This window comes from Branchiostoma belcheri, unplaced genomic scaffold (genome assembly GCF_001625305.1).
Source record: "Branchiostoma belcheri isolate BF01 breed outbred unplaced genomic scaffold, Haploidv18h27 scaffold101, whole genome shotgun sequence".
Taxonomy (NCBI): domain Eukaryota; kingdom Metazoa; phylum Chordata; class Leptocardii; order Amphioxiformes; family Branchiostomatidae; genus Branchiostoma; species Branchiostoma belcheri.
Window position 1 is genome coordinate 713,236 of NW_017802392.1, and position 16,161 is coordinate 729,396.

General features: G+C 39.8%; 1 protein-coding gene across 1 annotated transcript; it reads left to right on the top strand.

The window, feature by feature from the left end:
- Positions 1 to 702: 702 nt before the first annotated feature.
- LOC109474194 (acyl-CoA synthetase family member 2, mitochondrial-like) lies at positions 703 to 15,719 on the top strand. Its single transcript, XM_019774452.1, has 15 exons — positions 703 to 754; positions 1,955 to 2,126; positions 3,180 to 3,308; positions 4,787 to 4,914; positions 5,522 to 5,569; positions 6,155 to 6,278; positions 7,825 to 7,920; positions 8,333 to 8,466; positions 8,990 to 9,084; positions 9,461 to 9,537; positions 10,279 to 10,383; positions 13,521 to 13,573; positions 14,173 to 14,233; positions 14,550 to 14,621; positions 15,657 to 15,719. Exons 2-15 carry the CDS (start codon positions 1,974 to 1,976, stop codon positions 15,717 to 15,719), a joined length of 1,338 nt encoding a protein of 445 aa, XP_019630011.1. The 5' UTR covers positions 703 to 754; positions 1,955 to 1,973.
- Positions 15,720 to 16,161: the final 442 nt, after the last annotated feature.

The following is a 16,161-nucleotide window of genomic DNA, read 5'->3' on the forward strand; positions in this document are numbered from 1 at the left end:
CCCACATCCTGTAATGAATACGTCAGCGCTTTACCTTACGATTGCATATATTGTACATATACATATATGTACACATTTATTTCTCCTGTGGAGAAAATTAGACGGTCTTTTATTGTTGTATAGTTGATATACTAATAAAATGACATTGAACCCCCAGTCAGACTCACTACTTACATGTAGATAGCATTAGGTTAAAATGAAACACCTTTATGTAGTTTGAATGTCCTCGTTCTATGTGTTTACGGTATAGGGAGATTAGCTGCGTATTCATGTATTTGTGTACGACAGCTAATGGACTGAATAAAGTATCCAAGTATCCAAGACTCCCTCCTGAGAAATGCAGCCTCCCCAGGACACAGCCAGGCTCCCTGATATCAAATCTGGACAGCCTTGATCTAATTTAAAGGACATGTTTACCTGAACTTTGTCTTGTCTCTAAATCTGTGTTAACTGACCTAGAAGAAGGACTATTCCGATATATTTAGTTATACTTTGTCGTCCTACCTCAGCTGACCCAAAAAAGACGCGCAAACTTAGAGTTCCATCAATTAAGTCCTAACTTCATGTCACCTTTTAAATGAACTACCTTGCACAAAATCAAACGCGGTGTAGAGACACCGTATTAAACCGTAACCAACTACAGACCGCCATGGTAGGGGTCATGAGGTCACCGATCCCCTGACACGCGGTACAGAAGAAAGGGCAGCTCCAGAGGTGGACACTGCGCGTCCTGAATGGTACAGAAATACGCCAGGTTTGAGACTATATTACTACTATGACTGTTATTGGGTGGGCCAGCTACTCTCTCCTTGTATCTAAAAGGACTGAGCTGCAAGAAGCTTACAATTGGTGGGGCTAAGTCACAAGGGTCTGGAGCGGCAGCCATTCGGCGCTAACTCAGGTGACCTCAATACGTACCCCAAAGGGCGGCCATGGGACCGCAAGGTTTGACCCATTTACACCGGGTAGAAATCCTTACTCTTTTCAATAGGTTTGGTTGGTTTAGTTTTTAACGTGCATGGGTTGCGGGTCTCCTATACACATGGATTCCATGTTTACCTCATTGGGCGTTGGTACAAAGTTAGTACTGTATCACATTTCGGAGAGTGAGAGAGGCCAAACTATGTTTCAGTTGTATGTGACAGTGTATAGTGATATATTTTTCTATGCGCAAGAATTTTCATTTACAATAGGCTAATCTAGGTTTCATTCAGGGTTTTTTTTCCCGGCCAGAATACCTTATAAGATGCCGTCAAAGCTTAAGTTGATTTCCACATATCTTGCAAGCTTATTGTAGCTTGATGTAACACTGCAACCGAACATATGATTCTTTGTACCTTGCTTTTGCACCCTACTGCAGATTTTGAAGCGTTGAAAATTCTCCCTTTGTAAATCCCTATCCTGGATAAGAAGTCTTTATTAGATAACGTCGATTATTATTCGGCGAAGGTGTAAGCAATGTATGAATGAATGAATCTTTATTTAACTTGCAGAAATTACAATTGCCGGAATTGTGTTGAATTTACAAATTACAAAATATTAAAATATTAAGTATTTAAAGCATTAACAGTTATTTACATTAAAATACGTTTGTCATAAAATGTTCTGGATTCATTTGTACTAGTCTGAGTTGATGCATTTATATACATATAAAATAACTAGACATAAATACATTGCGACATACTGTTGTGGTAACTCAGTACAGAAATACATTGTATTGGTCTCCTTTGCAGGCGTCCTAAAGTAGGTAATTTTTTTTTGGGGGGGGGAGGGGCGCTTAATTGCAAGTTGCACGATTTTCCCTGGATTACATACTAGGGTTGGCGGCCACAGAAAATCGCGCAACTTGCAAATAAGCACCCCCCCCCAAAAAAAACGACCTGCAAAGAAGGCTAACAATGTATAATGTAGCGGAACTATAGCTAGTATGTGTACATTATTATTTGTATTTCAGACAGCTGTAGTCAGACGACATGAGTTACCTGCGGGGTGCTGCTGAGGATCCGCTCCTGGACGTGACCTTCGGTCAGCTGTTGGACGACACGGCAGTTAAATGGCCGGACCGAGAGGCGTATGTGTTCAAGAAGACAGGTTCAAGGATCACGTTTTCCGACATACAAGACAAGGTAAGAATTCCAGATAAATCATTATTTCCTGCAAAGGCCACACTGCAGCTGACTTAAGCCACGGTCACAACCCGCCGTACTATCTGCGTGCTGTCTACGTGCAAAAACGTGGGTAAACGTAGGGCATCCGTGCGTGGTGAGTACCGCCTCCGTACGGAATCCTACGGATTTGGGAGCACGCAGACACGCCGTAGATCTTAAAGTGCATGTAAAACTTTTTCTACGTGCGGTCTGCGGATTCACCACCCGTGCGTGCGAGTACGATAGACGCGCGTGCCCCGTACGTGCCGTGCGGAAGAAGCACGTGTGAGTACGGCCTCCTTACGGTAAACTTGCAATCGCACAGAGATCGTACGTTGTAAGCATGTACCACTCACTTACCACTTGTGCAACGTACGATGCACACAACCGCTCACGGCCAGACTTGGCGTGCAGACCACACTCTTGCACCTTGCGCAACCGTGCGAGTGACGTGCGTAGATGCCACTCCTTCCCCACGTTTTCAGAAAAAAAAACGTAGCAGACGTAGCCTCCGAAACAACGTACGGACAAAAAGCACGTACGGCGGGTTGTGATCAGGGCTTTAGGTTTATGGGTGACATTATCTGAAGACCCGAAAACTAATGCGAGCAGGCGAATAAAATGTGAAGCCCCCCAAAAAGATGATGAACCATAGGAATGCAAAGATTGCATTGATCATTTGCGGTTACACATTAGGTACACGGTCCTGCAAAGTTCTGCCGGTGATGATTCTGGCAGCACGGTTCAGCATGTTTGTTTTAGTCAATGCCTTTTACAAATTGATCCCCTCCCCCCCATTAAAAAAAATTCAGCGCCACTCAGACATCATTTTCACAATTCCAATGAATTCCAGAAAACTCTTGATACATACTTTTCGGGTGTCTGAAATCCTATATTTTTTGTTCCAAAGGAATGTCTTGTCTTAAGGTTTTACCTGTGTATGTTTCCGCATACACAGACGCTTTCAATATTTCATGGAGGTATGAGATCTCCGAACTCTTGTTCTGATCTAGTTATTTCCCGCCCCTCCAGGCAACCAGACTGGCAGCTGGACTCAAGGCCATCGGCACGGCACCAGGAGATGTAGTAGCCTGGCTCTTCGGGCACCGCCCGGAGTGGATTTACTTGTACTTCGCTGTGGCCAAGTTGGGAGCTATTGCGGTATCTAAGCTTAATTTTATTCCTCTCTTAACATTGTTTTTGCTTCCATTTAACGCCAATATTCTGGTCCAGACGGCTGTCACCATGGTAACTGGTGCTTGGGTGTTTGGTTACGTAATGTAACCCAAGGCTGAATGTTTTAGATGTTGTTGGCTAGATTTTTAAATTTGATTCGTTACACTGTATGGAAAGATATACAACCAGGGCTGCACAACTTGCTGACGGTTTTTTTTATTCTGAATTAATCTAAATTATCTTAGAGTTAGTCCAAAGCAAGTGATTTTCATGGATGACATCAGCGGGCGCATTAATTTTCGCCCGATTTTTAGAAAAAAAAAAGAAACTTCGTTGCCCTCTGATAGTAGTCAATATGCCGAATATGCATAGGAAAAGATGTCTGTTGCTATGCCGGAACATGGATGGCAGATAATTGTGAAGAGAGGAGAAAAGACAAGACAGGGGTCTGAGTCATTGTTTTGTTGGAATCTTGTTTTTCTTTGCCCGCCTTTATTCGCCCTTTCGAATTATACAATGTATACTGTGTGGAGGATGTCATCCATTATTGCTGTGGCCTTATATTTATTTTTATACGTAATATTTATTTCCATACGTGACATTCACAATGTTCATGCATGTGAAAAGATCAGCACATAATGGTGATTTTAATGAAACATTTGTCAGAGATGCTTATTCACGCATATTAACATATATTTTCAGTTACCACTACAGGAACAGCGTATAGGACGGAGTGTGGACACAATGAACTATTTCCTTAATAAGGTAATGACAAGCAAGTGTTACGGTGTTCTTGTGGGTAGGGCTGTTAGCCCAAAGGTTTTTTTCGAAGCCCTACCATGGCAATGCTCTGCCCTATGAAATGACTGTTTTTACTCGGAATAATTCAATGAGGGTGCAGTGTTCTTCAGAATTCGACGTGGCTAACATGCCCTTCGCCATACTGTAATCCCTGTTAGACGCAACAACATTACAACAAGTCGCAATGCGGAGACGGGATGAGCTTCATTGTGACATCCAAACAAAACAATGGCGGGCAAGGTCTCACAATGATGACCAGTGACGAAGTCCCCATTGGACTCAACAAACGACCCAATATATGGGTGGCTCGTGCTGACTTTTTAGTATCATCTATTCCTAGCATGTTACTTCCCACCGGGGCTGTACTAAAATCAATAATTAGTGCACAAAGGCGATAAATATTTTGCTAACTCGATGGAGGTAACTTCACGCACTATGGATGGTTCACGTCACGTTCAAGCCGTGACATAGCTCTATTTAGAGGTAGCTCCGTAGAAGTGACTAGTCCATCGCGTTAGCATTATAAAACAGCAAAAGAAACTGCAATACCGTATTACATTTTTTGCATAAGCCCTACGAACAGAAAAAAAAGGTCGAACAAAAAACGTTCAACCATAGCCAAGGTAGTAACTTATTGTGCTCCGACTGTTTGTTGTTTTTAGACACGTGTGAAGGTACTGATCATGGGTGACGATTCCGGACTCCAGCCAACTTACGGCACGACTCCGTTCCTGTTCAGTTTGTTTCCGGAAATAAGAACAGCCAGCCGAGGAAAGCTGCACATTGACAGGTGAATTCAGAATGTCAAAATAATTTAAAAATACGTGCAGAAACAACATTTCCATTGTGATCATGATTAGGCCGAGGTAGAAGAAATGGTTGTACTTCCAATTAAACGCTGCTAAAAATGCGAGAAATCATGTTTCTGAAGTTACATTGTCAGTGGGAAAATCTTATGGCCTTGTCAGAATTGACCCCCCAAAGGCAAGTCGGAGGGTTTGGGTTGGGTAAGTCGGAGAACCAGAAATACAAGTTTTTCTATGCCTTATCAAGGCAGAATAGCAAAGTTCTTTTTATCACAACCATTTATTTTTCAAGCCGACGTTTCGATGGCCGTCTGTCATCTTCATCGGGGCAATTCTGACTGGTTTACTGTGCACTGACGCTAGATGTTACTTGGTGCATAGATGACAGAAGGTCATGAAAACGTCGGCTTGAAAAGTAAATGGTTGTGATAAAAAGAACTTTGCTATTCAGTCGTTTACCAATCTGATGAAATTATTTAAAGGGGGGGGGGTATCAAGACAGTCATGTACGCATGTTTTTACCATCGTGATACAACTATGTGAGATTGTTACTGCTCTCATTACTAACTTTGACTTTTGGTTTCCATCCAGAATTCCAACGTTGAGCGCTATCGTTGTTCTTGAAGACAAGGCGACAGGGTGAGTACTTTCTACATCTTACCTCCGCCAAGGTAATTTTATGCAGCGTTTGTGTGATAGTATATCTTTGTTTCTCTCAGTTTTCTTTTTAAATTTGATTTTATTGATTTGCACATCAAAGTTCAAACTATAACAGAAAGTAATAATACAAAAAATATATAAAACAGGTGCAGGAGGAGGGAAGAAGCATGAAAAGCTTATACAAGGTGATACAAGGCCCTCCTCCTCTAAACTATACAAAATTAAATATAATCGATAAATAACGGATACAGAAAATAAAAAAAAGATAATCAAGTAATATACGGTGTAAATGGATGACAATGTATGGTAATGTAGATTATAAATATGTAATAATAATAATAATAATAATAATAATAATTCATGTAAATTAAAATAATAACATTATATGAGACTACTGATTGATAGATTGCTATATTAGATGGTTTTTAACTAGACATGTCGTGTATTTGTTGAGGTTTTGTTTTTAGTATTGACGAGATTGCTTTGCCAAATTTCAGTTTGCAGAGACTATAGATAGTGAGAAGTTCTTACTGACAGTATGATTGTCTGTACGCTTCTATGAAGTCCCGGTGTCTACACCATGGAAGAAGTACAGACCCTAGGAAATGACGAGACGCTCCTGGCTGAAGTTCGGGCTCTGCAGGACCAGCTCAGCTGCCACGACACGGTTATGTTGGGATTCACATCAGTAAGTCAGAAATGATGACTGTTATATTCGGAACCATACTCAGTCACCGTTAACGTTTTGAATTGTCAATTCGTATCCTTGCTCGGGGCAAATCTTCCTTCCTGGATACATATATCCATGGACCCATGGTAGGGCATTTTATTATTATTATTTTTTATTCCAAGATGTAATCACCGGACGTGGCACACTCAAGTTTTTTCAACTTATATTATTGCCGCCACCAACACAGGGGACAAATACATGACAAGACAATACTCATTTACACCTGAGCTAATTATAAGTTAGGAAAGTCGTGTAAAGTGCCTTTCCTAAGGGCAAAAGATCGGTGGCATGTCAGGACTCGAACCTGGGACTCTCAGTTCCGAGATCTGCCGCTACGCCACACGACCCCATGGTAGGGCATTCAGTCTAGAACCAATAAATCATGGGTTTGATTCCACCTATCTGTCCCAATGTTGTTCGTCACTTCACTCAGGTAAAAATGAGTACATAGCTTCGGTCAGGGACACCGCTGTGATAGGACGTTAAATGGAGGCCCCTTGTCGAAGAGAGCACTTCCCACGTACGTTGAAGAACCCATCACACCTTTAAAAAAAGGGGGGCATGTCCTGGTTAGCAATGGTCCAAATTCCACAGCTCACAGTTTGATTCTCGTCAAATCACAAGTATAACAGAGCCATCCGGAAGTTGATACTGGCTAACTGAACCCCAAATATAAAAAAAAATCATATCCGGAGTATAGTTCCAAACTATATTGTCATGACTTCTATCTGTCACGTGTCCTGGGTGATCTTTGACTCCCAAGTCACGGGATTACATTTCAGAGCTGAAATATTGCGGATGATGAGCGTAAATTTAAGTTATAAGTTCATCTAACTCTTCATTTTTGCAATGACTGTCATTAGAGGCGTCGGGTGGCGTAGTGGTAGATCATTCGACCGTGGACCCAGAGTCGTACCCGGGACATGTCTGAACATGCGCCCGACGTTGTGCCCTTGGGAAAGGCACTTTACACAACCTTCCTCACTCCACCCAGGTGTGAATGGGTACCTAACTTCGGTTGGGGAAAGTCGCATTGAGGTCGTATTGTGGCGCCGAATGGCAGCCGCACAGATCCTTTCGGCAGTTCCACAAAATGTGGAACAAATATGTATCATGTGTATTATGTGCATTTATTTTTTATGTGTATTATTACCATTCGTATCATCTGATTGTAAACCCTGCATCAATTCAGCACTATAAGGCTGCGATTGCACGGGTGATTTTTGGCCAATAAACCATTTATTATATTGTTGCACATCTTTAATACTTGTGTACTTTCCTTTTATTAATTCCTAACTCGATTGAAGTATTGTTTGGGTATTAATATGTTAGATTTATATGTTTGGGTTTCAAAATGATGAGTTTTACTTGATTGACAGGGTTTGACCCAGCAACAATACTTAGTCAACATTATACGATGGAATTCAATGATGAAAACTGTATATACTTTTCGGAAGTTTGAAATCTTTGATGCCTTGTTTTCACTTTATTTATCCTGATACAGGGAAGTACCGGTCCCGCTAAGTGTGTTGAGCAGAGCACGTACTCTCTTCATAACAACATCCGTTTTATCGGCAAGGCTGTAGGTATGCCGAATGAGGTAAGACGATGAACAAACATATGCCGTTCAATAGTATTGATAGACTATTTTTATTTCAGGGAATTCATAAATAATACATAATAAAATTAATACTATTAGTTTAACTCTATATGTATGAGACTGTTTATATCCGTTTGTGATCGTTCGAAGTCGGGTATGATGTTCACTAAAAACAAAAAAAAGCAACAGCGGAATAAGTTCTACATTGACCTTAGGCTCAGTGGATGGTCTTGCACATATAGGACTATATCTAAATGCCTAAGCGCTAGTTACAGTACATTCTCCTGCCATACCACATAGTCATTGTCTACAGTATCGACATGTCGATTTTATAGCAGAATTTTACAGACGTTGCACATTGTTTACATTTATTTGTGTAAAAAAAGTTTACAGTTCTGATGTTTGGTGACAGGGTACAGTACTCTACCCGTACTTGTCATTCCGATTCGCTGTGATCTACCCATTCACTGCCGGCTGTACACTCGTTGTTCCTGCCAGTGAGTCGCCATCGCCTGTTGAAATCATGCAAATAATTCAAGAGGAGAGGTAAGTAGAGTTATAACATATACATTTTAATGTCAAGACTTCCGGGACGGAAGTATTGGTTTGGGTGGTGCTAGTTTATGCTAGCTTTGTATATTTGGGTCCAAATGATTGGGTGGAATTTCGGTTTCGTTTGATTGACAATGTTTGGCTAGGATGTGATCACCAGTTATGTATAAAACATCTATAATTGCGGATGTCTATGGTACGTTTTGTCAGACAATCGTTTGAGTAATTTAATGTTGTATCTTTTTTCCAGAGGTTAGAAATCTATGGTTTCTTTTTTTTTTGCGATATATTTTTTTTAATGTTTTAAAGCATCGTCAATGAATTATGCAAGAATCCAACATGATAAATGTAACAACGACTTTTAATGATAATGTCATAGAATCGTATTAGAGAGATACTGGGTCAATATTACTGGTTGACGCATTTCGGGTTTATTATTAATCAAAAGCAACCATCTTTCAGTTTCTCCACTTTCTTGCAATTACTTTCCATTTGTCGTCTTTATTTCTTTATCAAGGTGTAAGGCGATCGGCGTCTTGTTCATGAAAGAATGCCATGGTCTGTTTCATAGTCCGCACTTGGGTGATTACGACCTGTCCTCACTTGAGCGAGGTAACTATAACAAATATACTTCTAAAATACTTATGCCTCCGTCACATGCAAACATTTGAAATCATTTTTGCCATATGTTTTCAAGTCCATTATTTCATTGCACAATTTTGTATATCTTTTCCTAACGTTACAAGTATGTCGAAATTTCCGCCAATTCAGCAAGTAAGCTTCTAAGCAGCATGTAGACTAACGGAAGCCGCTTCTCTATTCTTTATACTTTTAATCATTAACGTCAGTAAAATTGAAAGGTATAATTTTGGGAATCTGCAAATGGAATGTATGAAGAAAGACCAGAATCCTATAGTCACGTTAACTTACCACCTCTACATGTCCATTTCAAGTTTAAAAAAAACACTTTTTATTGATTTCTTTGCAGTGCTTGTCACAGGCAACGTCACACCGAAGGGTCTTGTTGACCACGCTGCCAAAGTTCTGCCGTCAGCAAAGTTGTTTGTTAGTGTTGTCCTATTTACTACATATGAAATATTTTCTATAATAACTGACATTGCATTTCCTGCTTTGGGTACGCTCGATGGATATCATTTTTATAGCTTCACGATGCCGAAAACGAGAATTTTTTTCAAAATCAGGGACATTGTGCTTAAATGCGGTTTAAGGTAATGAGAAACAGATGATGATGATAATGCTAAACGAAAGGGGAAACAAACAAACAAGATGTTGCCAGGAATTAGGAAGACCCGTACTGAAGGAATCATAACAAACTGTACTAGAGAGGTAAGTCTGATAACGGTTGCTTAGAACCTTGATTAGGCCTGTATCTTCTATCATTTGTATTGTATAGTGATCTATACCATTCGGCGTAACACACCAGCTTCGTACTACTAGGCACGCAGCGCGGTGGTAGCTGGCTACATTACATCGAACGACGTGTTACACCTAGACTTGGAACATCTAAATCTAAACATTATCTGACGCAATGTAATAATAATGCCCCTGTGTTTAATGAGGACGAGTTCCACCCTGTAATAAGGAGGAATGAACTTTACGAACACCCAAATCCTTGGTTCATAACTCTGAAGGCTTTCTGAACTTGGTAAATCAAACTTTTTGCTACAAAGTGCATTCGAATGTCCGTAACCGCTATGAAAATCATTGGCACATTAAAGGCTTACAGTGCGGTAATGATCAACAGAGTTTTGACGTATCTATTGTTCCCATTGATCCATGATAAAGGTTTGCTATGGCGGCACGGAGTTCATGTTTTTGACATCAACGGCAGCTGAGATGGTTGCGAAAGGAAAAGGGGCCACTGTGGGCAAGCTGTTACAGCATGCGGAGGTACGTAATGTTACTGCTACTTCACAACTTTCATATCATCTTTGGCTTTGGAAGACTTACGTAGGGATTAATATATATTTTTAGCTTTAGTCTGACTGATACAAACGGCAGAAGATTGTGATTAAATAAGGCATTTTACTACACTTGCATTATTTTAGGAATGTCCAGTAGATGGCAAACTTATTTGATCAACTACCAGTAGAGCCTGTATACTATTCCCAGTAATGTAGTTAGTTAAAGTCCTCCCCGCAACCATTAGCATGGCTATGGTCGCATATGGCGGCGCCCATCTCCGTTTCTATAGCCCCTGGGCCACACAGTCCAATCACTACAGCAGGGGGCTAGTCCACTGGTAGTGGTGTGTGTTTAACTCCAATACTCTTTCTCAAATGCTGAGTGATAAGCAGAGAAAGCAGTGTGTAGCATTTTTAAAGCCTTTGGTATGACTCGGCCGGGGATCGAACTCACGACCATCCGAATGCAAGGCGAGAACTCTACCCACTTGGCCATCGCACCGGTAATACACGTATTCACAATTCCAAAAATCATTTGCATGACAAATTGAGTCTAGACTGCGTTTGTTTTTAATTTTGAAATTTAGTCACTATCTTTTATGAGGTCTTTTTGCCTTTTTCGAATTACTAGATAAAGATTGTCGGCAAAGATGGCCAGGTTGTACCACTAGGCCAGGAGGGAGAGGTGCTTGTGAGGGCGTACTCTCTATTCAACTGTTACCGTGCAGACAAGGAGAAAACAGCTAAAGCGCTGACAGGTGACGGATGGTACAAAACAGGGTATGTACAGCACACATGGTCATAACGAAGGTACGTTAGAGATGTGAAGATAAAGGAAACCATTGTGATATTGTGCATTTACCTCGGGTGTACAGCTTTTAGGTGGAAGCACAACAAATGCAAGTAAAATGCTAGACCAAAGGTGAATCTAGTTAGCAAAGTGGCATGCACCAGTACCGGTGCAATATCTTAACTTAACGTTAAACATATCTTACACATTTATTCTTCATACCGTCTTTACTATATCTATGAAAAATGGAGGTACTGATTTTGGTCTGCCTGTATCTGTTTTTCTATTATTCATGCGAAATGCTTTGATTTATTATTGGCAAATGATGACAACCTCCTATTGTGTAATATGTAAGTTGGTAAACCGTTAACACCACTATTATGTATTTATGCATATGTTAATGTTGAGCTCATTTGCATAATTGTTATAAATTGTTGAAATGGAACTTTGTCAAGGGATAGGACTTGACCATATCAAATCATTTTTTTAAATTTATTTATGATTTCTCAACTCTCAATGAATTTCTTAGTTGAGAAAACCAAAGATAGATTATGATAATTATAAAATCATTTCCATGATCTGCATTCTCATTTGATGATAACAGATTCGCCTCTTGGCTTTCATATCCCTCGGCAAAGGTAACGATAACCTGATGGAAGCGACTGGATCTCTTTTTGTAATTTTTACCAATTTAATTTGTCGCTTCTCGGATCACACTGTCTATTTTATTCTTATTTGCAAAAAAAAAAGAAATTGTTCTAAATAAACTGCAAAATGCTCAATGAAAGACATATTTTGCATTTTGGCCCCTATGGTTAAAGAAAGTAATTTTCTTCCTAGTTCTTAGATTTTACACTTTCAATGAAACAAAATTGTATTGTTACATTGAAAAACTTGTTTTAATCATAAACCAGCCTAGTATGTTCCCTTTACGGCTCATATTGTAACATTTTAGGCTAACATGGGTTGCCTTGGCCTGTTTTTTTTTTATTTCGCCCTGTCGCTTTATATTTCTTTTTTAAAAAATCCGAGAAACACCAAATTAAAAGTACTGCAACATTTCTGATTTCTGTACAAGCAGAGATGTTGGTGCTCTTGATGAAAAAGGTGTGCTGAAACTTTTGGGAAGAGTTTCGGTGAGAATAAGTTTACTATATATTACTTTGTTACTGTCCTTTGTTTTGTTTTACTATTAGCCATGCACATTTGGCATAATTTGAAGTAGTAGCAGCAATAACACCCACCCCTTCACAAAGAGTAAGTTATTTATCCAATCCATTGAAGACATGTAGTGGGGTCGTGTGGCGTAGCGGCAGAGTGTTCGACTCGGAATCAAGAGGTCTTGGGTTGGAGTGTTGACATGTCACCAATCTTGTGCCCTTGGGAAAGGCACTTTACACGACTTTCCTCACTTTGCTTAGGTTAAAATGAGTATTCTAATGTCCCCTGTGTTTGTGGTTGCATTGATACAAGGTGAACAACTTGAGTGGGTCGTCACCACGTCTTGTGACTAGATGTTGGAATATTTAAAAAAATGTAGTGACGAAAGTATTTAGGGTGGCGCTCGTTCAGGGTGGGTTGGTATATTTTGGGGTAGAAGGATGCTGTTGTCGACTACGTAAGTCATAAAATTACTACAACTGTATAGAAGTTGGTGTATATTAGGTTTTAGTTGATTGACAATTTAACCAGGTATGTCCTGTGTTTTAACTATGAATGTGTAACCTGTATTGAATTATCATGGTATTGAATATACACCATGGCAAGATATCTGAGTAAGTTACTCCATACAATTAATATATCAACAACCCATAATATAAAGTAATCCATTATCGTAAAACATGTCTACATTCCATGCCTTAAAATATGACTTCCGCTGAACAATTATTGGCATCTTAGAAGTTTTGAATGTCTGATTCTTGTTTAATAATGGCAGATAACATTGTTCTGTCCACAATCTCTATGGATCTTCTGCAGGACATGATCATAAGAGATTCCTACAACGTGCACCCCACTGTCATCGAGTCATCTTTGTCCAAGCATCCTAAGGTGCAAGATGTCAGGGTAAAATATGATATTTCTTGAATGAATAATCTATTGCAATACAACATTACAAGCAAGATACTAAGAATAGATGCTTATGATTTGTAGCCGTTGTATGTTGCATTGTAATATTGCCGTTATATGTTGCATTGTAATTTTTAGGGTGTAGGGAAACATAAGTTAAATATATCCATGGACACCCAGGGAAGTCCAAAATCCTCACGAAGTAAAATAGTGTTTTATCTTAATGTATTGACCAATGTAACGCACGATACTATTTATTCCATCAGGTCGTTAGCGTGCCTGATCCGGCCAGTGTGGAGGAGATCTGTGCATGCATCATGTAAATGAATTTTTATACTTACATAGAGCTGACACGCTTCAAAGACCAGACCATCACAATTAGCATTTAAACGAATGGGAGGATGGTAGAAAGCTATTCGACCAATGAGAAGTATTTTCCCTTTTAAAAGTTGATATTTTTTTTAACGGGTGTTAATGGGCTTTCTGATCGGTGTATTGCTTCTTTTGCAAACCTTATATTGTTTACACACCTGCTGTTTCATTAGGCATGTACTGAGATACTAAATGTATTACTGTCAAAGAGATGTAGGGGCAGCTTAATCTGATTCAGGAATTCCATTCATCATATTCCCTTATCAGCACTGAAGATAAACCTGCAGAATCCAGAACCGTGATTCATCCAGAGCCATGTTGAAGCAATGTTATGGATAGTCTACGTGAATCCAGAACAGTGCTTGGGATACGCAAAGACTATCCAGGACAGTGCCTAAAATCATTAAGACATATAGCTGTACGGATCTGGATACTATAACTTTCAAACAACACAGAAAGATACTGGGTGGTTACAAAAACTACGCTATTGTCTATAAACGTCACTGTTTTTTGTCACTATAACATTTGTACATGGATCTGTTTCAGCCTGAATGAGGGGCAAATCGCGGACTCTCAGGAGATGACGACGTTCTGTGCAGAGATCGGGGTAAGGAGAAAAAAACAGAGCTATTTAATTTGAATGAAAATACTTAAAAGGAGTTGTTAAATGAAATTTTACGGAGCCCAACGGTGCGTAACCGCTACTGAAGGCTACTCGTAACACATCTAACATGTGCTACAGAAATGACAAAATACGAAAGAATAATATTTACGTAACCAGATAGAGATCGTAAAGTTGTATGAAGGTCAAAAGAGTTAATTGTGCTATGGTGTAATTGTAAGGGGATTCTGAGACAGTTAATTGAAGTCATTAGCGCAAACCATATCTTAATTCAGGAAGTTAAAATTTCTTGTTTCCTCAGCTCGTTCCCATAGAAACGCCCGGCTATTTCCTCTTCATGGACGCGTTTCCGATGACATCGACACAGCGTAAGGTAGGCGGGATAAATACTACCGCCTGGTTTCTCTGTTTAGTATATGTGGATAGTCTAGGCCATCTAGGCCGTGTTTAAGTGAAATCATTCAAGGCGGTTTACATGTGGTTTACCCCGAAGCCGGTTTCAAGTGGCTCCATCTGAACGCTCCGAAATCACATTTAAAGCGCCTCGATCCCAAGCCACTTCTAGAGGTGGTTTCGAATCGGTTTCCCCGCATCGCGATTTGTGTCTGAACGCAATGTGATTTCAATGTGACTTTGCCTGGTCATGGATTACGGGGTGATATTTCTTTATTTATATGCAATACCAACTTTTACGTGGCAGCAACTTAAAGAGCAGTAATGGTCAAATAATGTGTCCGTTCTAGGGCGAGCTTCACCGCCTCTGGCGGGACCACGTCGGCATTCGGCCGAGATACGCTGGGAGGGGGCGAGGTCGTTGACCTCTGACATTAATAACACGCCACCTTGCGTGTTATCGTCAAACAGCAATAAATGTAGCTCAAGCGAATTGTATTCGGACACGGTTTCAGAGGAGTGTGTGGCACGTGGACCAGATGTGAGGAATGTGAGTTACCCGATTCGCGGTTTGGGTGATTTCACTTAAACACGGCTCTAGTTTATTGAAAGTTGTTGACTAATTACAGAAAACTATTTTAAAGGTTCGAGTCCAGCTGTCAAGCAATAAATTGGTAGATAATGGGCTTAACTAATAATCGTATTATCACAGCTAACACCATTATGAAGCTCTTCATAATGGTGTTAGCTGTGATAATACGATTTTAATATTTCTCATTCTCTCCTTCCCATTTTAGAATTTTAAAATCCATACAATTAGATTTCATTGTACGTTTCTATGTATTTCATTTAGTTAAGTTCTTTTACTTTGGTAGCATATCTAAGTTAATTAAATCTCTAAGTTAATTAATTGCCAATTCTCATTAGTGTCTGATTATGAATTAAAAAAAAACAAACAAACCGGTATTTGCGGAAGTGAGGGTTGAGATACGTCTGTTCTTTCCTCATGAAATAGGTTGACCGGAAGAAGTTAAGATTGGTCGCCATCGACAGACTTGGTCTGAAGAAAGAAGCCTGAAGCCTGTCGGCAGCGCAGACAGTTTTCATCCCGTAATTCGGGTTTATTTCCGGACTTATTTTCATATATCAACAATCTTACTAATATTGTAAGCTACAGGTAAAAAAATGTAACAAAGGCGTAGTAGGCATCGTGGAACCATCGGTTTTAACCCTGAGAACTAGAGACAGAATTATGGGAACTAGAGGCAAAATTATGGGAAATGGGGCCAGAATTGTCGGACAGGCAGAATTCTGTAGACTTCTGCAAAATTAGGTTAATCCCCAAGAGCTCAACGATGGCAATGTCGGAATTAAACTGGAGGCTATATTAATCAATTATATTGCAAACTGTAATAAGAATTTAAGATATTCACTATAATCGACTCGTCTGTTAATCAGACGTTTACAGTAGGAGTTCTTTGCCATTTTGGAATTTTATAATTAATTTTATTTAATTTCGT

Coding starts and splice junctions, on each gene's coding strand:
- LOC109474194 (XM_019774452.1), top strand. CDS start 1,974: ATGAGTTACCTGCGGGGTGCTGCTGAGGATCCGCTCCTGGACGTGACC. Junction 8,467..8,989: donor CAAATAATTCAAGAGGAGAG/GTAAGTAGAGTT, acceptor TTCTTTATCAAG/GTGTAAGGCGATCGGCGTCT. Junction 10,384..13,520: donor AGCTGTTACAGCATGCGGAG/GTACGTAATGTT, acceptor TTATTCCATCAG/GTCGTTAGCGTGCCTGATCC.